Source organism: Lagopus muta, chromosome 1 (assembly GCF_023343835.1).
Source record: "Lagopus muta isolate bLagMut1 chromosome 1, bLagMut1 primary, whole genome shotgun sequence".
In the NCBI taxonomy this organism is placed as follows: domain Eukaryota; kingdom Metazoa; phylum Chordata; class Aves; order Galliformes; family Phasianidae; genus Lagopus; species Lagopus muta.
Window position 1 is genome coordinate 141,943,484 of NC_064433.1, and position 27,049 is coordinate 141,970,532.

The 27,049-nt window shown below is 36.9% G+C and overlaps 2 protein-coding genes across 4 annotated transcripts in view; one reads left to right on the forward strand and one right to left on the reverse strand.

Annotated features, from left to right (window-relative positions):
* Nucleotides 1–6,760, forward strand: part of FGF14 (fibroblast growth factor 14) — a 390,756-nt gene extending 383,996 nt beyond the window's left edge. Inside the window, exon 4 of one of the 3 annotated variants that reach the window (XM_048929430.1) lies at nucleotides 63–6,760. In XM_048929430.1, the coding sequence (XP_048785387.1) occupies nucleotides 63–202 (140 nt within the window). In that variant the 3' untranslated portion in view covers nucleotides 203–6,760. The remainder of the gene's footprint in view (nucleotides 1–62) is intronic. The other 2 variants (XM_048929407.1, XM_048929418.1) reach the window with 2 other exon arrangements.
* ITGBL1 (integrin subunit beta like 1) overlaps nucleotides 6,635–27,049 on the reverse strand; it is a 128,885-nt gene continuing 108,470 nt past the window's right edge. Inside the window, 3 exon segments of the mRNA XM_048929385.1 lie at nucleotides 6,635–8,035; nucleotides 9,498–9,611; nucleotides 15,716–15,862. Coding sequence (XP_048785342.1) covers nucleotides 7,944–8,035; nucleotides 9,498–9,611; nucleotides 15,716–15,862 — 353 coding nt within the window. The 3' untranslated portion in view covers nucleotides 6,635–7,943.

A 27,049-nucleotide genomic window follows, 5' to 3' on the forward strand; every position in this document is an offset into this window, starting at 1 on the left:
GGACATGTTCTTAAATAAAACATGTTCTTTAAAATGTCTCTTTCCTTCTTTTCTCCTTTCAGTTGCCATGTATCGAGAACCATCTTTGCATGATATTGGAGAAACAGTGCCAAAGGCTGGGGTAACTCCAAGTAAAAGCACAAGTGCGTCTGCAATAATGAATGGCGGCAAACCACCAGTTAACAAGAGTAAGACGACATAGCCAGATCCTCACAGGTGTTGTGACTTACTGAGTCCTGAGTGCAGTTGAGCGATTTATCCTTGCCAGACTTCCCCTTTGCAGTGTCTGTGGATCAGCTCGCAGCAAGTGGCGTCCTGGCACGTGGCTGGTTCTGAACTGAATCATTGCAAGCGGATAAAGCTCAACGTGTATCTCCACCCACAATGAGAAGACACCTGGATGAACCAGCTAAACTCAGACCATGGAATGCCCTACCAGATATTGGAATGCCTTTTTAATATCTTTTCTGTGACTGTGACACTTCATGTGAATGACATACTTCACAAGTACACTTGATACCTTGCCTGCTGACGATTACCCATAATCCTTTTTTGAGTCCAGTTTCAGCAAAATTCATGTGTTTAAGTTCTATTTTGTAGCACACAAATAATCAAGTAATTTCTAGGTAGATGCTGTAAACCTGTGCTATTATGGATTTCTCTTCTTCCCTTTTTTATAAGGCTGCTCGCTCCACTGTCTGTGACCTTTTGCAGGGATTGTGTTTCTCTATAACTTTAAGTGTTGCCAGTGGCTTAGTTTTGAAAGTAATCAGGGAATCAGGAAGCCTTCAAAAATCTATAATTACAAATTATATCTATAAAGAATAGGATCATTGTCTCTGGCTTACAATGCTGATCAATGTGAATACTCTTTAGTAACAGATACTGTGCTTCTGAGGTTGGCATTATAGTGGAGGGAAGAGTGTCAAACACAACCAACAGGAAGTTTTCTGGAATGAGTGTTTGGCATCCCCCTACAGTTTCTTTGTGTGTGTGTGTTTTATACATGTCACAGGCTTACTGGTAATGGTAACATTTGCCTTGCCCAGCGAGCAAGACCCACTCATTTTTGGGAAAGTGGGTCCAAAGAATTTTGTAGGCCTTGTAGGCCTGAATTAAGGCTCATTTTTCATCTACTAAAGCTTCATTGTTTGAAAAACTACCACCACCAATAAAAAAAACAGTTAAGACTAACCAGAATTGCGCTACCTATATCCATTTCGAATATAATCCTTTTCTGTTTTTAAGGAACTGAACTTAATGCCATTGTTATTTTTGGCTGATTTCCACACCTACTTAGCAAAGCATGGGCAAGGATGTTGTTGTGTTCTTTTCTGCAGCACCAATGCAAAGAGTAGTTAAAAATTATAGTTTTTCTGGTGTTTTAAAAAAAAAGTTTTACAACTGGACATATTACAAAACTTTATTTTTATTTTTAGCTAAGCATGCAAAATCCAGTCCTATGTATCTCACTGATATTCCAGTACGTACCTCTACCCAGCTTCCTAGGATAATATCCTCACCAAATTGATAGATTGAAGGTGCCTTGCCTTGATCTCTGTATACTGTACTTACTTCTACATGAACCTAGACAAAATCAAAAACATTATAAAATTGAAGCCTTGGCTGATATCATGAGAAACACCATCAACACTTTAAGTTTGTCTCTTGTGAACAGTAAAACCAATCTTACAAGGAAAAAAAAAATTAGGCAATACCACAGAAATGACATTGACATGTTACATACTTAGTCACGTGCTTTCAGACACTAGGATTGTGGGTGCTGTCTGTATGTTTACGAAGGTATTTGTTTCTCAGAAAGGGCAACAAGGACCAAACTGTGCCTCAGTCTGGAGAACTATGTGATAGCACTCTCTTGGCCTCTACCTATTATCTTGATATTTAGAGATTAAAAAAAGAAAAAAGGGAAAAAAAAAAAAAGAAAAAAAGGAAATTGTCCATTCCTTTTTTACTATTGTATTTCTCGTATTTCATTTTATCATGTCTTTGTTCTGAAGTGTCCCTAACAGGAAGAGACTAGTGGTCATTTCAGACTCCCTATCTGCTCCCCTGAGTAACTTATTCAGTCTTAATGAACTTTCCATGCTAGTTTTCAGATGTGGTTTATAAGCAACTTTTAGTTGTTCTTCAAGGAAGCTACTATAAAGCTGCTAAATTCTGGATTGTTTTGGTAGGCCAGATTTCCTTGGTTATCTAGGTGAAACAAGAACAGCAAGCTAACACTTGATTCTAGGGTCTTTCCAGGAAAGGAATGTAAATAATAGTAATAATAATGATAATGCAAAACTACTTCACTACTGTGATAAAAAAATGCAAACCAACTTTGACTTAGACTGTGCCCTTGCCTGCTAGCACTAAATATGTGCTTGTGGGAAAAAGTAAAAATCTCGGTGCACACTTCTCATCCCACCTGGTCCAGTGGGATTTGTGCATCATACCTGAGAAAACAAAACCAAAGCAACTCACATGATGTGATGTGGGCTTGCTCTGCATTCAGAGGGCCCATGGGATGCAGTACCCTTAATGCTGTCCTATCTCTTGGGTCCCTTAGGAGCAACGATTCACAAATATTTTGAGTAGGGTAATACAACTGAAGGCTACATTCCCTTTCTCACTTAGATTTTTTAAGAGTTCCTGAGGAAGGAATAAGAGTTTATGTCCAATCCAGCCGTCTATTTACTCTCACTGGTTTAAGAGCCCAGGGAGAGACAGGACTGGAAAGCTGGCTGAGCTTTGCAAGGAGCCTCTGGTTTATGGCCTAAAGCTACATGAGTACTATTTGATGCCAGGTAACTATAATTTGCAGTTTAGGGGACTACAATTAAGGCTGGATTTTATTACCATTAGCAGTTCATACATACTGAAAATGCACCATAATATTTTTATTTTCTCTTTTTGTTTCTGTGGATTAAATGCATATGTGTGTTTAATAGAATGAATCATTGTCCTAAAAATTATTTCTTTTTCTACAGTCTGTTTAAACACAGAAAAGGGGTTTCTGTGCTTTGTTTCCTCCTTTTAATTTTGTCTTGTCTCGTCTGTTGCATGGGAAGGGGATGGCAAGGATGAACTGCATGTAATAGATTGAGTGTATCAAAGACTTGTTCATCTGTATTACTGAATTTACATACATATATGCAAAGAGTTTGTCTGCACTGTACAGATTGTCTTTATTATTATTTGTTGTATACACAGATTGAACATGATGAATAAAGCATTTATATGAAGGCATACTGAAAAACAACAAAAATGTTTATGTAAGAAGTAGACTGTGCAAAACATGATTGCACTGGCCACAGTATGGTGAAACTTCATGTAAATATTTTGGCAAACTCAATTCTCCCCTTTTACCATGCCAAAGAAAATTTTAGCTCCTTTAATATGATACCTCTCTTGCTGTTCTCCAGGATGAGATGATACCATTTTGTTCCCTCCAAAATTAATTTTGCTGTTAAGTGAAAGCTGTTTCCAACTATCTATCTATTACTACCAAAATACTGTATGCTAAACCTGATGGAATCAATTTGTATTTACAAGTTGAGTGTTTTGTACTTACATGTCCAGATGTCTGTGAATCTGCAGCGTTCCAGATCCTTTGCACGCTTGCTTTGTATTCTGTTCTCGTTCTGGGTTGTAGCTACTCTCACAGATACTGTTTGCAGTGCAATCTAACTTCATCTCACAATTCCATAGTGGACAGATATGTTAATGCTACTCATACATCTCTTTACATTTTTTAATCTGTATTTCAGCTAAGATTTTATTTGGCAAAACCAGTCACACCTGTGCAGTTTCAAAAATTCAGTTCAGCATAGCACTGATCTGTTGTACTTCAAATATTTTATAAATACACAGGCATTTGTGTATTTAAAAGATTGTTCACACTGTAGAGCCTATAAAAAGGTGTCTATAGCTTTCAAATTTTTTTTTGTAGTACACATGCACAGATGTTCCTCCAAGTGCTGGTTTTATTTTTAGTCGCTCTAGTTTTTAATTTAGAATTGTTTTCATAAATTTAATGTGTGTAGAGTCAGGTTGATCCTTAACAAACAACCCTAAATATAAATGTAAAGCAATTCTATTTGACTTCGGTATTTACCTGAAACAACACTAAGAATTCCAGCTTTTCATATGTACATGGGGAAACTTTCCCCTTGGTTTAAGACCACTGTAATGGTGAAGTATGAATGCAGGCAATTTGGTCCATACATTAAAAGCGTGTCTTGCTGAACCATCCATTTATTGGTACAAATAAGATATTATTCAACTCCATTCAGATGGGAATGCAAGTGAAACTAGATGAAGTAAGGAGGTTATTTTATAAATTTCCTGTTGGATAAACTCATATGCTGTGCAGTGTATTTTAAAACACCTAATAACAGGTTTTTGTGTGTGTTGGGTTTGTTTCTGTGACTCATCCAAATCCTATGACTTATTTTTAAAGATGCAGTAAAATCTTCCTTCTATTACCTGGAGACAAAAATACTCAGATTTTTCATCCCAGTGCCATTTAGTTACAAAGTGAGATGTTGTTCTGTCAGGAAACAAGGGCAGCACATCAGAAATATCAGAGTGGGTAATGTTCATCTGTGTGTTTCTGTAAGAGCGTTTGGCCAAGGGGGAAAAAAGGGATCAAGAGGGGGTGAATAATTTACAGAAGTAAATGAATCTATGGCTGTTTCAGAAATGATTTTACTGATGTTATGCAAAATAGGCATACTCCTGCAAGTCACCTGTAGAGGAGTCCTGTGTCATTCTGGGTTTTGTTCTTTCTATCACAAGAAAGCAAGGTTAGCATATCTTTTGTTTTAAGCTTCATCAACCCAGCTGTTATGAAATCCCCATCTATCCAGTTTGTTTTCAGCACTTACAAATGCTGTTTTCCACAGGCCTTGGAAGCAAGCTTTTACAGCTTCATACAATTATCCAGCCAGTATGTTTCAATCCCTTGTGCCTCTTCCTGACTTTACTGTTTATGTATCTGGAATTCCTGTCACGGGGAATGGGTGTAACAAAATCACAATTTGTTAATCCACTATTTTTTACACTTACACAGAGAAATAGTTGTATTCCTTCCGTATTCATTTTCCTAGGGAGGAAACAAGACGCAGAAGAGATTGGCTAAGAGCCCCATCTCCAGTTACCTCAGCATGAAGGGGACTGGGGAAGTGTTCAGGCAACAATATAAGAAACAGAATAAAAAGTGGAGAGGAAAATATGTATTCATTACATTTTTAGTAGTCTTAGAAAACATAAGGTTTATAACGATAGCACCATTTGATTTGATAACTTACATTTTAATTAGCCACTGATGGTAGTTGTCTTAGAACTTGCTGATATTTTTCCATATGTACCTTAAGAAAAATGTGGAAAATACTTTTTGAAATTCTATGGCTGTGGAACCCACTTGGTAGCCAAAATGTTAAAGTCCATTTTTAAACCAAAATTAAACTAAATTAAACTGTAAGAAAGATTCATCTAAACCTTCTTAAGTATATAAATTTGAAATGAAAGAAAACTACAAAGTAAAATGCATCAAATAGGATGCTGTAACCCTCTAAAGAATTATTTCTTTGTCTGGATACGAGTGCCTGGAATGCCAAAGCTGATCTACAGTATGTACAAACGTGTTTGTCATACCAGAAAACAGATAAAAAACATCTGCTGAGTCTAAAGAAGAGTTTTGATTATCTACTATTTCTGTTGTTATAGTACCAAATATGAATGGAAGGAAATAAAGTACAACTTTCTGTATTTTTCATTATTTACTCTCTGACTTAGCAGATGAACGTATATGTGGAAAAAGGGCAGACTGTAAGAGTATTCAGGTGCACAATACTCCTAAATACAAACCCAACAATCCATGCTGTCCAGGCAGCAGGGCTGACAAGATTAAATTTTGTTAGAATTTAATTCTGAATATTCCTGTTCAGCCATAAACAGTTTTAGGGTTATAAGTATAAATTGTAAGTAATTATTTCAATATGAATTTTACTTTGAAGTTCTGTAATATTGTATCAATATACTTTTATCTGACATTTTGGCTACCTAGAAAGAAGGTAATTCACTGCTCTGGAGTATGTGACCCAGTATTTCTGTGCATAACTCCTATATAAGTTATGCATAAATGTTTGGTGATTATACTGTGCCACCCTGAGAACATAGGTTTCACAAGCTTCAGTTTTAGAAAGGAAAAATCTAGGTTAAGGAAAAATGTGGGAAAAATAAAGCTACATGGGAAGAGGCAATAATGAAAATGGTTATATAAATTCATTTTAAAAAATTAGCATTCTGTTATGTATTCTGTACCAGTGTATTTTGCTATTTCAAAATTGTCCTTTCTAAAAGAAAACAGATTTCTAGAATAATAATGAAAATGCCTTTTCAGTTGATACATAGTTCCCTTATTTCTGAGTCATGTACCTCTTCAAAAATCAGAACCTCGGCACCTAAACCACAATGTTAGTTTGATATTAAAAATAAATGCTTTCCAAACTTTTAAGCAATTTCTTGCTCGATCATGATTTCACAAAATATAAGCATTTTTGAAATTAAAATGTATGTATTTTTTTTTTTGCTCTAAGAAATTAAAGGGCTGCCAAATCTACATGTATTTAAAAAAAAAAAAAAAAAAAAAAGAAAGAGACTCATATGTAAATAAGTTAGGGAAGTCCCAATAGTTGTGCATCTTTCATAACTCAATGTGAATTTCACACTGAGCAGCATTTCACCATTGGAAAAATAAAAATAAAATTTTGTTCATACCAGTGCTTTGTTTGTATTTATTGTATTAAAACTTTAATTACTTTGTTGTCATTGTTTGAGCTTCTTTGGCTGTGACCCGGCTACTCCCCAGCATCGCTGACTTTTCAAGTCAGTTGACCTTCAGGCCTCTGACTTTGAAAACAGTGAAATTCGGTGAAGACCATATGTGACAGTGCAATCTGTTCCAAACAGTGATTTCTGATAGCATACAGAGTTGTCATCCTAAAAGTTATTAGTACAACAACTTTTCATTGCTTTACTTTCAAGAGGACTAGGCAACTATACATATATAAAACAGTATGAGAAAAGTACATGAGTGGTAGGATACATATTTGGAATAGCTAATCATACATTTATTAGTTTAATTCCTTATACTTCTATAGGTTATGCATTTGGCTGTATTGTAGAATGTTAAAATGGATTACCAAGTTATTGACTCTTTAACCATAGAAAATCAGAAGTTATCTTGTGGACAAGGATCTCTTCAAACATTTTGAGTCTTCAGCCAATGGCTGTGGGGTAATGGAACATCAGTTACACAGATTCAATTCTCAACTCTTTGACCAAAAAATCAATCAATCAATCAAACAAACAAACAAAAACTTGATAAATTGCTTTAATGCTTCTTCTGGAGCTGGGGCATAATCTGGATGTTTGGAAATAAAAGAGTCAAACAATGTTTTTGACAAACACCATAAAATATATCAAATGAAGTACCTGACAAATACTTAGTAGTGCTATTCTTCTACAGGAATACTGTTGCATACTGATATGGAGATTTGAAAACTGAACTTATAACGTAAAAACAAATGACTTTCTTTCATTTTGCGCAAAGATTGCTTAAGAAACAGACATAATGGGAGCAATCTCAGCCTCACTGAAGTTATCAAAAAAATGTGGAGGGCCATTTTTTTTTAAATTATTTTAGTTTTTAGAGCTTGGGCTGTCCTGCTCCCAAATGATTTGTTTGTTGTTGTTATTGTTTTTGTTTTGTTTTGCTATTCATTTCTCTAAGGAGCTGGCATTCACATGACAGTTCCAGAGTATTTACAACCATGCACACCCACACCCACACTCTGAGTACTTCCAAAATTAAATGTTCTAGCAGCCTAAAGAAAAATCAAACTAGAAGAACCCTCAGTCTCTGGTGTCCTTTGTTAAGGGTATTCTGTTCCCAGCCAGATTTCACAAGCGTTTCCATTCCATCCTTCCCAGCACTCACAGTTTCCACAGTTACAAACACCATTACCTAGAACAGAATGAATAAATGGCAATTATCATAATTGAAATGTGCTACATTAAAATGTGTCTTATGGGAAGTAAAAACCATGATAAAGTAGCTGCATTGTTTCTTTATCATTCCCCTACCTTTTTTTTTTTTTTTTTTGCAAGGAAGCATAATTACTGTGTCGTTGCATTGAGAAGCCACCTCAGGCCTACACTTATGAAGAATTAATAGCATTCTTTCATCAGCAGAATTGCAAGTACTGTAATTATGCTACTACTACTTGCACTCAGCTGTTGAAACTCACTGTTCACACTGTACTTTAATGTACAAGAAAAAAAAAAGATAATTACATTTAACTAGGAATGTGGAGATAAAAAGTTTAAAACAGAACAGTAATAAACATTTGAACCTAGTAATCTTTAAGCCTAAATTCTCAGAAATGCTGAACAAGTAAATAATATCTCAAGCAAACTATTAGATGAGAAATGCATTTATCTTGTTTTGCAGATAGAAACACTGAGACCCAGGTTTTCAATTTATTTCAGTGTTTTTCATGACTCCAGGATGCTCAGCCAGAGACTTGTACATCCTGGGTTTCCACTGTGTGCTGGTTTTGATATCAACTTTATGAAGGCCTGTGAATGACTTTCAGCTCAGGACCCCGTTGCCTCTGTACTGGCTACTTGCCCCAGAAAAGGCCACTTGCTAATTGGGTGAGCTGGGAGCCAGCATTTGTGAACAGCATTACTAGTGTCAACCTGCTTGCTCTGACTCTAATTATCTCATGGATTCCTTCCACATCTAATAATTGCTCAGCAAAGGTTTTCTAAAATTAAGATTTGTAACAGGAAGTAGCCAGCAAGTTAATTTAATGATTCCCATGTTGCTGCTTGTCACAAGAGCTGTCATGAGAGTTTGCTGGCAGCCTGCCCACGTCTCTTTGCATATGCCACCCAACCACTTGGACAGTGTTTGGGTGAATCTGCTTTAATCAGTGGCCATCACACCATAAGAAAAACTGTCAGGTATTGTAGCCTCCCACTGAGAGCTATGATTGCCAGAAGATCCCTTGCCCAGCATAGCTATATCTCTCACCTAACAAAGATCATCAAGCAAATGAATGTTTTCTATTACTTAAATATATTACACACCGAGAAAATTTAAATTTGAAGAAATCTCCTGATGGCAGCTCTTCCACTGTACATTCTTTGGCAAAGAGGAATAAATTGTGATCTACTACAATGAAAATAGTCAATGGATTTCATATCTTGTTTGCTTACTCAAATTCACACTCAGACTTTCTACTGTTGATTTGAAACCTTAAGTTGATTATCATACTGCATAAAGAAACAATTACACTGGGTCTGAATAATCTGAAAATGCAGTTCCTCCATAAGTGGAGAAAGAAGATGGGCTTTGTCTAACACAATTCTCATCATACAGCTTGTTTCTTACAGCAATTAAGAGTTAGCTTGTACTGCACCTGTGCAAATGAGACCATCGTGTTTGTCGCAGTCTCGGTCATCACATTCACAAAAATCACCTGAAATGTACCATTCCTGTGGTGAACAGATGCACTTTCCACAGTGACAGGAACCTGAAATCACAAAGATTATTACTTACAGTCCAGGAGCATCGGCATTTTCAGGCTCGAAAATAACATCTCCAGACATACGTGCACACACACAGATGCATGCACAAAATTACTGCCTGAGAAACTACTGTATGAAAGAAAATAATCAAGCTAAAAGCTTTTTGAATAAAAGGATTCTTTCAAAGTGACCACAAGAATGGCAAAACGTTCCTGCTAATGCTTTGATTCTGCTATTTCATTTAATCAGGACTCACACTTCGAAGATTTCCTTCAGATCTACAATCAGGGCCACTTTCCACATAAACTGCTCTTTTTTTTTTCTTTCTTTCTTTCTTTTCTTTTTTTTTTTTTTTTTGGACTAGAGAGGCTCAAATTGTCTCTGACCCACTGTTACTCCTTATCCAAAGTCCTTAGGGATGTTTCCTATGGACATCCGAACCCCCAAAACCTCCATCAATTTTTGCTCTATGCCAAAAAGTATTTGTGCACATAACTGTGGTTCAGCAGTTTGCTCACTCCTGCAGGTTGGTCTCTAAGGTTGGAAAAGACCACTAAGGTCATCTAGTCCACCATGCCCACTAACCATGTCCCTCAGTGCTGCATCTAAATGTTTCTTGAGCCTTCAGGGATGGTAAGTCCACCAGTTTCCTGGTCAGCCTGTGCCAGTGCGTCACAAGTTTTTCTGTGAAGTTTTTTCCTAATATCCAAACCAAAAAGAGTGGAGATGTTGGGGGTTGAATCCAGAGCTCCTGCATAACAGATTACACCTCCACAGCCAAAGGAAAGACTCTTCAGTGACATCTAGGTTATACCACCCATAATCCACCTAGAAGCGGGGTGGAACCGAAAACTTCCCTTTAAGGAAAAGTTCAGACACCACAATCATCAAGAGAAAATTCATGGCTCTGAGTCCTGAAAAAGGACAATTGCCACCAGACAAATGTGTATTGGGAAGCCTGTAGTTTGAGAAGAGTCTTTGGGAGCTTTTCTGTACTGGGAGGCTCCACTGGAATTCTGCAACTAGAAATTCCACCTGGCCAATTACAACACTCAGCTGAAGAAAGATGGCTTTTATAGAGACAATCCCCAGCTGTCTGAATCTCTTTTTCTACACAGACTTCAGAACACTTAAGTGCCAAGATGAGGAGTTTACAAATTGCAGAGGGAAAACACTGTGTGGAGATAGATAGTAATTACAGGAAGTTGCAGCACAAAGCAAACTGAAAAATAAACAACAACAACAAAAAAATACACTTACACCTTATAATTATGGAAAATTGAGTTTAAAGTTACAAAAGCTGCTGACCTTTATCAGAACGTGCTTATAAATGAGTTAGATGATGTTGAAAATTGCTCCTTCCTGCAATATTTCCAACACAGTTATAGTACAAAGGCACCAATTTCTTCAATGTATTATTAAAAAAAAAAAAAAAAAAGAGAGGGAAGCTTGATTCTGTCATTATATAACAAACAGAGTTCATGGATAATTAAAAGGAGCTGAGCCGTCTTTCATTTCTTTTGACTGACCTCTGAATAAAATCCATGGTAATAAATCAAGTATATATTATTATTTTTCCTTCAATGTGGATCTGTTTATGTCAACCAATTTTCCTCATTTCTTTTCCTTACTCACCAAAGGATCTCTGTTGAACCTTAATTTTTTAAAACTACAGAGCAGAAAATCTTTCATTTTTTTCATTTAAAAATATAATTAATTTACATTGTTTATTAAAAGAAAAGATCCCTGTCTAATTTTAGAGAAATGTTGTTTTAACTTGTAACATATGGAATGTGTAAACATGTCCAGGAGGAATTAATGTTTGGAACATTTGGGAATGGAAGTATTTGGTTAAGCATCTACTTTTTCAGTAAGTTCAGTGTGCATTGCCTACTGTGCCACTGACATGAAAAAGACTGACATATCCTACAAGAATAGAAATTGCCATTATACAAATAGGCAATGGAGAATTGCATACATACTGTCCAGTTGCTCTATGGGAGCTTTCCTAAGACATACTTGAGTGTCATTTAAAGTAGATGTTTATGCTTATTAAAGTTAGAAGGTACAAACAGCTGAAAATCACACGGAACAGTATGAGAATTTTTGTGACGTTAAAATAGTTAATAAAATCATGGCATTGTTAGAACCTGAAATGATTCTGCATAAGCAGTCACTGATGCTGCTACTGATGAATGTTCATGATGTACAGAAGATACAGCAAATTTAATGCCAAATCAAGCAAGGAAGATCAGGCTCCATAAGGTAAAATTTGTTATGTATCGAGTATTCTCCCTAAACAGAATGCTGCTCTGGGAGCCTCCTCAGTTTAATTAAAATGAGCCTAATGAGTTGCAGGGTGTTTCCTGGGATCCCAGCCAGATCCTCTCGGATGGGATTTGGCTCATTACCTCACCTGCGCCCTGCACCACTGCAGTAGCCATCTGCAGCCCTGTATTTACTGCCAGGGAGGCAGCAGCATGGTGGATGTTGCTGTTTTCCTTGGGAAGAGCTTTTGCTACAGGTGGCATAGTCAGTGAGCCAAGATTTTCAAAGTAGCCTAGGAATGTGGACACTCAACTTTGCTTATATTAACAGAGTTTAATTTTCTGAAAGTTTTCAGCACTTATCTACTAAAAACCAGAACTCCTTAGACTATTAAATGCGACATACAGAAGTTCAAGCTTCCTCAATCCATTATAGCTCTTCATTATTTTGGCTAGGTTTCCAGCAAGGATGGAAATAACAAACCCGGAAAGAACTCATTAGTGCATATTCTACATTCTCTCTTTGACCAGTTTTGGTTACATACTGCTTAATGCACTGAAAAAGAAGGAACAATTTCTCATTTTTGGCCTCTGGACATAGCCGGTCACACGAGTTATGAACATTTTAAACTATGTTCACTCAGTAAGGCATGGTTTCCAGGCACATTTTTAAATATCAAGAATAGATTTGCCTGAATATTAATAACGTAATAATAATAAGAGCACATAAACAAAAGTTTTGAGAAATTTGTCTCTCTTTGCCTATGATTCCCTTCCCACTCAGAGACACAAGAGATAGTAGCCTTCTTCATAACTTCATTCTAGTGGATGTGAAAGTGCTGCCTGCTTTATCTCACCTCACTTAGAATGCAAGCTTTAGGATCCTACGCAGAGGCTTTTTCTCCCTTGAGGGAGCGTCTCATAACCGTCAGTTAGGTAGATTTGATCAGTGCTCCAAGTCACTAAAACTCTCTCATCTTTCACAAGAAACACAAGCACCATCTCTAAGGGAAACAGATCATTCCCCAAGTCATAGTATAAAATCACAAAATGGTTTGGGTTGGAAGGGACCTCCAATGTCATCTATCTCTAACCCTCCTGCTCTAGGCAGGGATATCTCCCTCTAGACCAGGTTGCTCAAAGCCCCATCCAGCCTGGCCTTGAATGCTTCCAGCAAGGGGACATCCACAACTTTTCCGGGCAACCTGTTTCAGTGTCTCACCACTCTCACATTAGGAATTTCTTCCTAATATCTAGTCTAAATCTATTCTCTTCCAATTTAAAACCATTTTCTGTTGTTTTGTTGTTACACGGCCTTTTAAAAAGTACCTCCTCAACTTTCCTATAGGCCCCCTTCAGGTATTGGTAGGCTGCTATGAGGTGCCTGGAGCTGTCTCTCCTTCAGGCTGAAGATCCCCAGCTCTCTCAGCCTGTCGTCTTAGAGAAAGTGTTCCAACCTTCTGATCATCTTCGTGGCCCTCTTCTAGACCTGTTCCAACAGCTCGATGTCCTGTTGGGGGCCCTGGAACTGGATGCAGTACTCCAGTTGGGGTCTTACAAGAGCAGAGGGGCACACACTGACTGCTCATGTTGAGTCTTTCATCAACCTCAGGGCTGCTCTCTAGCTAATTCTCCTCCCAACTTGTATCTGTGTTTGAGATTGCCCTGGTCCACATGCAGGACCTTGCACTTGGCCTTGTTGAACTTCATAAGGTTGGTGTAAGCCCATCTTTCATGCCTGCCCAGGTTCCTCTGGATAGCATTCCTTCTTCCTAGCATATCAACTGCACCTCTCAGCTTGGTGTGATTTGCAGACTTTCTGTGGATACACTTAATCCCACTGCCCATGTCTGAAGTATCTAAGAAAAAAATACCTGTGCCTAAATTAGCACTTGTCTAAGTACTGCGATTTACCCCTTGGGTATTTGCCAGCCATGCACTTCTGTAAGTTATCTGACATATACTGATATTTCTCTGCTGGAGCAAGCACTTGTTTGTGCCCAGATGTTTCCACAATAATGTTGCTTTAGCACCTAATTTGGCACAAGTTCATTATATTGGCTGCCCTGAGGGACACTTTCCATCACATTGGAAACTGTGGTCGAAAAAACTTAGGAAAAAAATCCTACTAGCATTCCTGAACATGGATTTAGGGTCAGAATTTTAACTCCTGTAGAAAATAAATGTTCAAATGTGAACTAAAACTGTAGCAAATCAGGACCTTTCTTCCCTATATTAATGAAGACAAGTTTAAAAGCACTTTCACAGCTCATGGCAACTTCCAGAACACTTCAGACTATACCAGTTACAAGATCCCAAACCTCTAGCCAACAGAGAGGGAGAAAAAATTCTTGATCTCTCTGCAAGTTCCTGCCAGGTGATTTGCTCCCAAAGCCTAAAATTTACTTTGACATATGCCCTTATATATTAGTTCAAAGTTATTTGTTGATGGAGAAAAACCCACAGGCTGGAAAAAGCAATTTTCAGCCATCCGAAAGACAGCAGATAATGCAAATATTTTAAAATTCAACATCATTTTTAATTTTCAGTTTTATTTAGAATCTGATATTGTGTATTTTTCTGCTCATCTTCACAGTTTATATAAAGAATCACAGGGAGACCATGCCAATGAGGAGCAAAGTTAGCTTCTGTATTACAACAGAGTAATTTCATTCCTGCAGAAACTCAGTATTCTCTTTCGTGTACCCTAATTTAAAGATAGATAATTACATTCTCTAGAAGTAATAGTGAAACACCACAACTTTCTCCTTTTCCATGACTTTGCACCAACTTTAGTGAAATAAATAAATGAATAAATAAATAAATCTTAAAAAAAAAATTGTACAACAGGGAGGAATTTGGATAAGCCATAAACAAGCTGAAGAAGATCAGGCTGAAAAATCCATATGCATATACATATAAAAGTTACCGGAAAGGGCAATTTAAATTCTGTCTGATGTAGAAGGTTCTTAGCTGTTTTCTCCAGTTAACAGATAAGATGATCATTGTTGATGCACTGGATATATGGACAGAGGAGATGGCACATCCATCTCTGTGTGGGAGCGTTCCAGACTCCAGCTAATCTCACCACCCATTTACCATCTCTTCTCTTTTAGCTATGCTACATTTTAAAAAGAGACACCTTGCACTAAAGGGGAGCAAAGAAACCCTCCTTTCAGTAATGCAATTAGCCATCCTGAAAGACTGCAGGGTAAGAACCTCAGAGAACAATTTGACTTAATTATCAGGATTTTTAAAATTTTATTTCTCCCTCTGGCAAATTTTTATAGCTGGACTGAAGCTGACATAACCACCTTAATAAAAGTTAGGAGATACGAGAATGTGTTGGATTCTGCCATGGGGACCACCAATATCTACCTTTCATTTGCTGTTGCACTGGCAAAGGGAGGTTGAGCATAACGAATGTTGCTGCTAAGCTCTATCCTCAACTTATTTTTGCCTGAGATATTACATTTTCCATCTTGCACACTGCAGTGTTACTGCAGGTAGCATTCTATCCCTAAGACTAGATGGAGTGCTAACATTTGATTTATAATGTACAGCTGCTTAATGCAAAGCATCAGATAAACAGATGAAGGGAATTATAAGCTATTAACAAACTGCATAGAACGTTAATGCCATTAAGCATGTATGGCTGCAGTGGGTGTTTGGCAAAATGGATGTAAGTGCATTACAGAGCCAAATGTAAATTCTTATAATAACAGGTGCCTTTGAAAGAGTTACTAAACAACAGCCCAATTTCATGCACATTAGTCTGCCAGAACCTGACCATTTCTTCTGCAAGGGCACTGTTGTGGAGTAGATAAGCTGTCAGTCCTTACCCTTTCCTGAGCATAATACACCATCCGCAGACTCGCAGAGACTTCTGCTCTCCTCTTCTGTCATGTTGCACTTCCTTGAATACTGGCACAACTTTCCAAACCACCCTTCCTGGCAAACACATCGGCCGCATGAACAGATGCCGTGGCCTGTAATGACACCAAGTTAGGTTATTAGCAAAACAAGCAGAAAACTCTGAATATGGTCATAGTTGAGATCACCTCCAGATCTCTGCAATGTGAAGGGCATACTATGAAGGAAAGGAAAAGGAAACAGGAAGAGGAAAAAGTGTCAACAAATACAGATAAGAATACAGAAATGGAAAATGGGAAAAAGAAATAAGAAATATGTCCTAGGCAGTACTTCACTTTTCATCATCACAGAATTGTAATTCGCCTTAAAAAAAAAAAAAAAAAAAAAAAAAAAAAAAAAAAAAAATCAATCTCTAGCTAGTTAATTAGTTTACTGGGCTTAAAAGAAGTGAATTACATATATCAGTGACTTTTGTCATATCCCACCTCCTATGCAGAACACAGGTGGAAATAAGGGAACTGAGCTAATCTGGGAGCTGGGAAGTTGGGAACAAGTTGTGGGACTATCTGGCGAAGCACTAAACTGTAGGATGCAGAGACTAAAATCAGCCATTTTACTTTTCTAATTTGTGTACTTCTTGTGAAACAACATAATTTCACTTTACAAACTTGAAGGCAGTGCTGTCAGCAGCTCAAAGGAGAGACAACTATTATAGTTTGCTGCAAGTGCTGACAGCCAAATACTTCGCTAATTTATATTAGAAAATACTGGAAGCTCCAAAGTCTTGGAGCTGTCCATATTCACAGACATCTAAATGTTCAGAAGAATTTTTGCAGCTCAGGTGGTGTGTTGATTGTTCTTAATTCTTTTTGGTCTTATTTTCTACACAATTGTAAATGTTCAGTCACAAAGAACACAGCTTTATTAACAATTTTGCAAGTGAGATTCAGCACAGATTACAAATTTACATAGATACATTTAATATATATCAAACATTATGGATTGAACGAGCAACAAGCGAAATGTAATGCTGCCATAGATTCTTTGTTATGTTTGGAAAACACGGTGATACCACAAACCGAAACAAAAGAGGAAGTAAACAACTGGATATGCTGTCCCATATGCAACTCCCAATTAGATGCATTGTCTACATAAACTTACTATGGATAAGTTTCTCTCAGAGTATTTTTATCTGCCTTATCTATTTTTTTTCTTAGCAACACACAGATTACATTTAAGAATATGTCAACTACTGATAAGGAAGATGCTCAACATGACTTAGACTCAGCAAATTAGTTGTAGAGTTACAAATACTTTTACTCATTTTAGGGAAGAAAAGAAAGAAGCCTATGCTGATTTCACCAAGAAAGTAATTTTCCTTCATTTTAAAGAATGTAGAGAATGATCATGCTTGTAAAGCCTTCATGTACGTCAAATTAAAAAGTAACGAATAAGCATCTATTTACAGGAAACAAAGTTAAGAATTTTCCACATAAAATTTTGATGTACATTGCATTGGTCATTCCTATCCTCACTTCTGGAGCCAAATGGAATTGTCTGTATCCAACTTGGGGTAGCTTCTCATCTCCCAGAAGCCACCGCTGCAGCCCCCGCTGCTTAAACGCAATACCATATAAATCCCCAGAGCATGAATGACTAATCTGTTTTTTCTCTGGGGAATCTATCTTACCAAAATAGCATTTACTATATTATGAGGTGAAATGAGGAAAGAGCCTATGAAAACCTGTTTTATTTGGATTAGTTATTTATATCCTACTTGCAGATGCTCTTTGCATTAGTTCGAAGAAATTCAAACAAGCCAACCTAAACAGAAGGGCCAAAACATTATAAACATTGCTTCACAGCTGAAAGTAATATTCCAATTATTTTAAAAGTGTCCCAGTTTCATTCACTCTCAAAATTATGAGCAGCAATAGCAACAGAAAGCATAGAAGTTTTTGTTCTGAAGATAATTTCCTTCAAGGAGGAGTTTAAAACTCAAGAATATCTCTAAATAGAAAAGAAAAATCTCTAATTGAAGATGTAAAGTTCAATGGCATTGAATTGGCTGAAGTAATGAGATACCAACGAACTGGAATGTGCTGGCCTGTTATCAGATTTAAAATTCAGATTTAAAATAAAACAATTAAAATCACAAATTGCTTACTGTAATACATCTTCATTCATAAAAATAATACACGATAATTTTCCAATACAAAAGGCACCACTATGTGTGAATTGATTGTGATGAAAACAGTAAATTAATCATTTCAGAGGAAGATCATTCTTATTTATGGACTAACAAATGATAAATAGATAATGTTAAAAAACAGCAAGTTGAGAGCAGCCTTAAAGAAAATCTGACACCTCCAGAGAACAAATTTCTGAAACTAACAAAGTATATATGAAAACAATAAAGTCAACATTGACCATAAATGAGGGAGATAAACCATCGGCTTTTAAAATATGAATTTAACTGTCCTGTATAAAGAATTTGTCTGATAGCCCAATAACTACACTATATAAGAGAGAAGTCCACTAATAGTGGAGAGGCTTTACTAGTTAGGAGTGAGAAAGATGTACATCCAAAGCAACCCATTTATATGAGAAATTTAGTTCGAAAAAAACTGACATAACAGAGGGGGGAAAAAAAGAAGAAAGAAAGAGATCAGAAAATAAAAAGCAGATGAACAATACATTTTAAATGTGTATTACGAGCAGGAAAAACCTCAGCATAGTGCAGGATCCCCGGTTTAGAACAAAGTATTAAATGAGACAAATGTTTCTCTCTATATTTAGGTATAAACAGGATTTTCTCTTTATTACCTAACAATAGTAAAGTACTTTCTATTATATTATTAACATAAAAGAATATTAAAAATCACATATCTGGGAGAAATATTCCTAAATGAGCAGGCTTTATTAACCTGCTCAAATATAATAAAACAATTGATTAAAAAAAAAAATAGTGGCTCGCTGTTTGTTTGTTTGTTTGTTTTTTTAAATCAGAATACCAGGAGAATGCCAGCTATGAAAAATAAAGTCAGAGAAACCAAGCAGAAACCGAAAGCAAAATACTTATTTTCTATTATGTTTCCATTATGTGGTTTGTCCAAGTCTAATAAAGGTGGACTGTGGCTCCTGCTTGAAGCATGGAACAGACAGGCAACTCAACTGAAATTTCCATGAAGAGGTCTAATGCAATCTTCATAAGTATGTAAAAGGAGAGGTATGAATAGGAACAGAAGTAAATAGGAACATTTAGAGCACTGAGGAGATGGAAACACACTGTGATAATCCATGTTTGAAAAGATTTTGAGAAACTTGGAAGAGTCACAAAAAGTTCCAAAGAAAGAATTCAAAGGGTGAAGAAAATGACTTGTTGAAAGACCTTCAAAGATCTGTGTCTACTCACTTCACTGTGGAAAAAGGTAACCAAAGAAAGAAAGAAAAAAAGCAAAACAAACTGAAAAAAATAAGACTAAGAAGTGTTTCAGCAACATCTGAACTCCCTTCTTTGAAGGTATTGGAATGGGGATTCTCCAACTACCCAAGAAAAAGCGAGAAACAGAGAGAAAAGCTGGTACTGACAAATTGAGACAATCTGAAAAGTGAAAAAAACAGTTATATGGGGATGAGAATTATTGAAGTAATGTCTAGTGACGTTGGTATGGACCTATAGTCTTTAAAGCACAAATGGATGCCTTTCTCAGAGACAAGCTTTAGTTGCACATAGTACACAGAGTTCAATATAAGGGAGTCCTATGTGTAACATAATAACTACTTATAGACCAGTACATGAAGTTCAGTGTTTAAGACCCTTTTGGGCTTTGTGAATTAATAACTGTTAGTCAACTTAAAAACTGATACGTTAATAGGCCTTTATTGCTTATTTCAACAGAAAGATTCTGATAGAAAGCTAAATCCAAACCTGTCAGATTTTATGCTTTTTAAAAAGCAGAACAAACTAAATGTTTTATGTTGTAATTGAAATGCTAACTTTTTATATATTTCTGGCCGGATGTCTGAGTCACCAGGACAGAAAAAAAAAAAAAAAAGAAAAGTAATTATCTAAATAATTAAATTTAATACAGAATATACCATGCATGCTTTCAGATTTCTCAGTCAAGAGAACTTGGTCCCTGTGCTGAAGAAGTTTCAAAAGAAAAGATGAAAAGTATGTTGGAGATGAAAAAACTTTTATTTGAACACAAAAGGAACAAAAGAGAAATTACAAGTTGAGTTCATATGCCTAGAACTGATTGACATAATCTAAAGCATCAAGGACTTCCTCGTGATGGCAGTAACTATACAAGCATCCCTGTGTTCTTTTAGAGGCACATTATAGTTGGATAGGGACAGCAGAAATCATACGAGGTGCCTACATTTAGATAACTGAAGACTTTCAACTGATGATTATCAGCTGATAGTCTGTGAACTCTATAGCAGAGTCAAGAGTTGAAACCATATTTCTGAATTTTCAGGCCAAATACTATCAAAAGCTCTCTTTAATTGGATGATAGTCTGATACTTTTTTCTAATTGTTGTTACTAAGCATTTTAGCTACATTATATCATATATTTCTTCTGTGAAGCAATATTACTGCAAGAAATGAGAAAACTGTCTAACAGCAACTGCACCATAATATTAATAGTTAGCTTTGCTAAATGAAGTGTATCATTAATCACAGCTCTCTCATTATGGTTATGAACTTCTTGGTCTTATAAGAGCATATAATCTAAAAATACCGTGTTTCTGCCTCACTGTAAGACAGAATGAGAGAATAAATGTCATTCATGATTTCTGTATTAAGGACCTAGAAATCTTCATTAAAAAGAATTCACCATTGTTGTTTACCATATAACAATGCATAGTTATATTCCAGAAAATGAAATCTGCATGTCCTCTGAATCAATTTACTTAGTCTAGCTGGATAGTAATGAAAAATTTATGTTCAAAGGAGCACAGCAATTAGGGATAAGTTATACCAGCCTCTTGGGAGGGACATCATCCACTGCACATGCAGGTAATGTTTATGTGATCCTATAATCCTTCAGTGATTTTAATAACATGATTTGGAAGTTTCTGTGTTTGTTCCGGAAGTTTAAAACAGAAAGCTGGCAATTGTAGTTTTAAATAAATGTAGACTCGTAAATCATAATTTTTCCCTTGTTTTCTGCCAATACATAGAGGCTGCTATTAGAAATCTTAATGCTAGTGTGAATAAAGTATGGATGGAAATGTTTAGGTAAGCACCAGAAGAAATACCAGAATTAGGTTAAAATCATGGCCTGCACTGACATCCAACAGCACATTCAAATCAGGAAAACTGAGTGATGTGCCAAATTGTCAAGACCATGATGTCTTGATGTCATCAAAAGACTGAGTGCTTCACAGTAAAGGATATCAAAACAGAGTGCATAGTATTTATATGTCATGCCTTTCCTTTTGATCCCAACAGGAACAATATTGTTCTAAGGATGTCAAGACAAAAAGTGCAAAGCTTGTGTGGAAGTAAGCAAAATCCTGAATCAAGAAAATCATCTTAAGTGGTGGGTTCTAAAGGAAATAAAAGACAACTGCCAGGTGGTTGTTCACCAAGAAGAAAAGACCTACTATGAGCTTGGTGGCTCTTGTCCGTCTTCCATGTCACACAGAAATAATCCTGACCAAACACTTAAACCCAAACATTTGTATGCTTGCGGGACTCTGAGTGTGAGAGTGTGAGTGAATTAATCAGTGAGAGACTGTGTCTAAGAAGTGAAAATTAATTTACTTGGGGATTTCATTTCATTAAAAAAATAAAAATATCTTCTTATGTAGAGTTTCACTACATGGATTTCCTGCTCTTAGAGGAGAAAGAGGTGTGAATGCAGACCTGAAGGAGAGAAGTGCTATTTGTTAGCTCAGTATTTTCTCCAAAGCACAAAGCAGTTCCTCCAGCTTTTACAAACCTCCGAACCAAAACCAAAACCAAAAAAACCTCCGAATCAAAATAATGAGCCTGGAGGAATTGGGGAAAACAGACAAAGAAGATAGCTGCAGGTATTCCTTGGTGTAAAAGGTCGTGATACACCAACTATTCAATTACCTAACTGGATTCCATACAGTGTTATGATTAAATTTTGATGTGCTGTGGCCAAAACAAAAAGTTAAGAAGTAAACAAGGTCAGTCGCACACTTGAAAAAACACATATCATGCTTCTTGAAGTCTGATTTTGCCACTAGTCAAAATTTGGCTTGCTGAGATGACCAGAGTTTTGGTTGTTTCTTAACGTGAAAGACTGTACAGGCATCATGATTGAATATGAAAAGTTCCCTTCAAAGCTGATTAACTTGTTTGCACAGTATATAAAGCGGAGACTGAAATACTGACATAAAACGGTATGGGATCATCCCTATTGCCATGTAAAGGTCCTGCTATGTGTTACTCATTATGAGTTTCAGTCCTTGCTATTTGCACCAGCAAAGCTTGTGTGGAGTTTCAACCTTTTTTTTTTTCCTCTTGTTGTTTTTATCATAGAGTTTTTCAGCAGCATAATCCTGCACCTGCTATTAGTATGTTGAAAACCCGGAAGGGTTTCTGGTGTTTTTCTTCAATAGATTAAGTTTTGCTATGACCAGAACTCACAGCTATGCCCATCATGGTCCATAGAACAAATCAAAATGAATGGAGTTAAGAGCATTATCAGATCAATTTCAAATTGATCTTTACTGTTTTCCTGGATTCTTTTTGCCTGCCTTCCCTCAGTCGTGAAAGAGAGCAGAACATGTAGAACAGCAGTCAGCCCAATGAGGTGGAGCAGACAAAAATGGCATCACTGAAAAACATTACTGGACACAGTAGGGGAAATAATTACACTTGTAAGATCAGGACACATCTGCAGTTTGTAGGACAGCCATAACCTCAAAGGAGAGAGAGAAGTATACCTCTCGCCAGGACACTGGATAAATAAAGATTAAACCTTTTGTATTTCAGTTACACAGCTATGCCAAGACAGAACTCTTGCTGGCTTCAGTCATTTATGTGCTGTTGTTGGCACTAAAAGTATTTAATTTCCACGAGAAATAATAAAAAACTTAGTAAAGTCAAAGAAAGTGTGATGTACAATATTGTTGTGGAACAGCACTGCAGTACCTCAGGGCAAATCTTACATAATCTTTCAAGTCTTTTGATATGGTCCCACGTCATATTCCTATCTCTAAATTGAAAATATACATGAATTAGAAAGGTGGACTATTCATTGGAAAAGGAGTTGGTTGAATGATCACAGCCAGAGGTTTGTGATCAAGGGCTCCATATCCAGGTGGAGACCGGTGACTATCCTCTGGGAGTCCCTTTTGGGACTGGTGCTCTTCAACATCTTTATCAATGAGTTACATAGTGGGATTGAGAGCACCCTCAGCAAGTTTGCTAATGACACTAAGTAGAGTGGTGCAACTGACACAATAAAAGGAAGAGATGTCATCCAGAGGGATCTGGAGAAGCTTGAAAGTGGACCCAGATGAACTGAATGAGATTCAATAAAGGCCAAGTACAAGGTGTTGCATTTGTGTCAGAGTGATCCCAGATACATGAACAGGCTAGGAGAACTCACTGAGAACAGCCCTGCCAAGGAGGACTTGGGGTTTTGGTGTACAAATGGCTTGATGGAGACCCATCAAGTACTTGCAGCCCAGGAGGCCAACAGTAAATTGGGCTACGTCAAAAGAGGGATGGCCAGCAAGAAGAGGGAGGGGATTATCCAAATCTACTCTGCCCTTGTAAGACCCCAACGGAGTACTACATCCAGGCCTGGGAATCTAGCACAGGAAAGACATAGGAGATGTTGGAAGGGGTACAAAGGAGAGCCATGAGTTTAGTCAGAGGGCTGGAAGCTGCTCTCCTGTGAAAATAGAAGGACAACTGGGCTTGTTTAGCTTTTAGAAGACAAGGCTCTGAAGAGACCTCATTTCAACCTTCCAGTACTTAAACTGAGTTTATAAACAGGAGGGAAATTACTCTTTACACAGGCACATAGTGATAGGGAAAAAAAGGAAATGATTTTAAACCACAACAGAGAAGATTTAGGTTAGATATTAGGAGGAAATTTTTTACTCAGAGTGGTGAGGCACTGGAACCACGTTGCCCAGTGATTGTTCTGGATGCCCCATCTCTGAAAGCCAGGTTGGATGGGGCCATGGGCAGCCTGATCTAGTCAGTAGCAACCCTGAACACAGTAGGAGGGTTGGAACTAGATGATCCTTAAGGTCTCTTCCAACTGAAATCATTCCATGATTCTAAGATCACTGAAATAAATGGGCCTCCAAGTAATGGGCTCTTAAGTAGGTAGAACATAGCAGTCTCAAAGGCTGCATGAGACACCTCCTCTAGCCATAGTAAGTCTCTGCGCAGAGGCATGAACAAAGGAAGGAGAATCCACATGTACTAACAGAAGGCTGTGGAATCTTTTCCGATTCCTCATGCAACTTCTGTCTTTGGAGAGAAGAAACGTCTCTATTCCCTGTATTGCAATGATGGGCAGCTGAATTTTTAAGTGAATGACTCACTACAATCATACAGAAACGTGATAATAAGGTCTCACTCCATTGTACCCTAATTTATCATATCCTTCACCTCAGGTCTTTCTACTATCGCATGCACAGCTGGTCTGAAAAGCAAGCTATTAATCAATCTCTGCTGGTCAGAGAAGGACGGGAAAAATTCTTATCCAAATGATTAAGGTTGTCATTCACATTTCACATTTCAGAATGTGTTTTATCTCAAAACACTGGTTTTCTTTCTGCGTGCTTACAGGCTCTCAGTGCTCAGTGTCAGACTGCACATTCGGAGTCCATCTTATAGTTCTCTGCAGACAGTTACTACCTACAGCCGGAGGGTGATTGCAGAGGTAGTGACAGTGGTAGAAAAATTATCATGAAAAGAAGGGAAAAGTATAAGCAGTTCAGCAAGACATTTAAGAGGTTCAGGTTGAGATAAAAGGCAGGGCAAATGCATAAGGAACAGAGATATTTGTGTGCCATTAACACAAAATTAATGGGAGAAGTTCTGTGAAGAAATAAACTGCAAAAGGAGAAATGAAACGAGGCTAAAGGTGATAGAATCTTATGAAAGCAAAGAGATGAGAAACACCATGTATCAAAAGAAACATTTGAAACACTATCAGAAAGATGGAAAGTTAGAGTCAAACAAAACATTGGACAATTCCTAAAGGATTGGATTGAAGCTGTCAGTCATATCAGGTGCTTTTAAAGAGATAAAAAAGATAATAAAAGTAGTTCATCAGAAACTGTAGGGAGACAAATTTGTCTGGTTGAAAGCCAAAGTGGAAGCAGAAAATGTATATAGAGTAAGCAGCTCATATTGTGAGCATGTGAAGGTGAGAGGATTTCACTTAAATGATGAGATAAGCTGCAATCAATGGGGACTCTCTGAAGATAATGCAGATACAAACGTTCCTGTATTTAGAACTTACAGATCAAGTTCTAGAAAGTTAAGGAAGCAGCAAGGAAATCAATTATTGAGGTGAAGGTGTGGTTTCTTGGGCAGGTGGATCAGAAGCATAGATAGACACTGGATGACATAAAAAAATGAGGATATGTGACTAGTAAGAAAAAGGAGAAAAATATAGTGAAGGGAATGTGAGTGAAGAAGGTGCTCCAGAGCTCCAGCAGCCATGAGAAAGTGGTATATGGGAGAGATTCATGTAATCAGTAAGACACCTATATATGTCCCATGATATAGGGACATGCTTCAAGAAGTAAATTACAACCTAATCTACAGTAATCTAAAAATATGTTAACAGCTATGCGAAATGACCAGGAAATGGCCACAAGTTGCTACCAAAGGAGGCTTAGGTTAGACATAAGGAAGAACTTTTTCTCTCAGAGAGTGGTCAGGCACTGCAATGGCTGCCCAGGGAGGTGGTGGAGCTGCCATCCCTGGCAGTGTTCAAGAGGCCTCAAGATGAGGAGCTACGAGATGTGGTTTAGTGCTTGTGGTAGCAATGGTAATAGGAGGACAGTTGGACTAGATGATCTCGCAGGTCATTTCCAACCTTGTGATTCCATGATTCCATATGTTAAAGTATAATTGATAGAACAAGAAGGAAAATGATGGGAATATGAAAAAATAACCTGCCAATTATTTACAGCTGGAATCTCAACGGATCTACCACAAAAATCCAACAATTTTTAGCAGGTATTATTAACTGCAGTATGGCTTCTAGTTGGGAGGTCTAAAACTCCAGAGACCAGCTGTGTCTTATGTTTACCGCTGATTCATAATTTCATGAACTGATTTTCCTTTCTATTTATTGTTTCAAAAATAGGGAAAACAAACAAACAAACAAACAAACAAACAAACACCCTTAAACTGAATTAGTCATTTTCTGCCATTGACATAGACAACGCTGTTTAGGCTTAAGGGAAGAGTTTATTTAGATAACAGTGTGAATTAGAATGCTTCTTGCAGAGTGAAAATAGACAGTGTTGAGCTGATTATCATTTCAGAGTGAGGTCCTGCAGCCAACAATGAAAGTTAAAATTATCACTGTAACTAATAATGGACGATGGAAATTTTGCCTATGATTTCCAAAATGTGCAATTCAATTAGCAGCATTAACACTGAAGCATTGTCTCTGAATAATGTAAAATATGAATGACATAAGTGGGATGGATATTTTTAATCGTGGAAGATGATGAATTTTGGTTTCCAGCTATTTAACTTACAACAAATCCGTCCCAGGATTTCAGTGCTTTTATCTGCTTTGATATCTTTTAAATAAAATTAAATTTCAAATTATTATCTTTCTACACATTCATATTATTGAATTACCCTCAATGTTATGTACAATTTTTATTGTTGGTTAGAGATTTCAACTCAAATTTTCCATTCTGCTTGGCAGAGTCCTGGAAGAAAGATTCCCTGTAGTTGGAAATTTTGCGTGCACAAAGATTATGAAGCAATGTGGTTTGTTTGTTTGTTTTAGATAGAAATAAGAGATATAATGAAATATGTTATGATTCATTTAGTTTTCTATTGTAATGTTAAGAATATTATTAAAAAGCCAATAAAGTATAGAAAGAGAGCATTTGGGACAAATACAATTACCGTGTTTTTAAATACTATACGTTATGCATGCATTTACATATCTAAATCTTATTTCTTAATGCCAACATTCATCACTGCAAAACAAGAATTGAGGTTTCCATTGTCAACACTAAAATAAACCATCTGAATGTACAAGTATGATTACAGTGTATATCAAGCATTTAGATTACTTCAAAATATGTTCTACTTT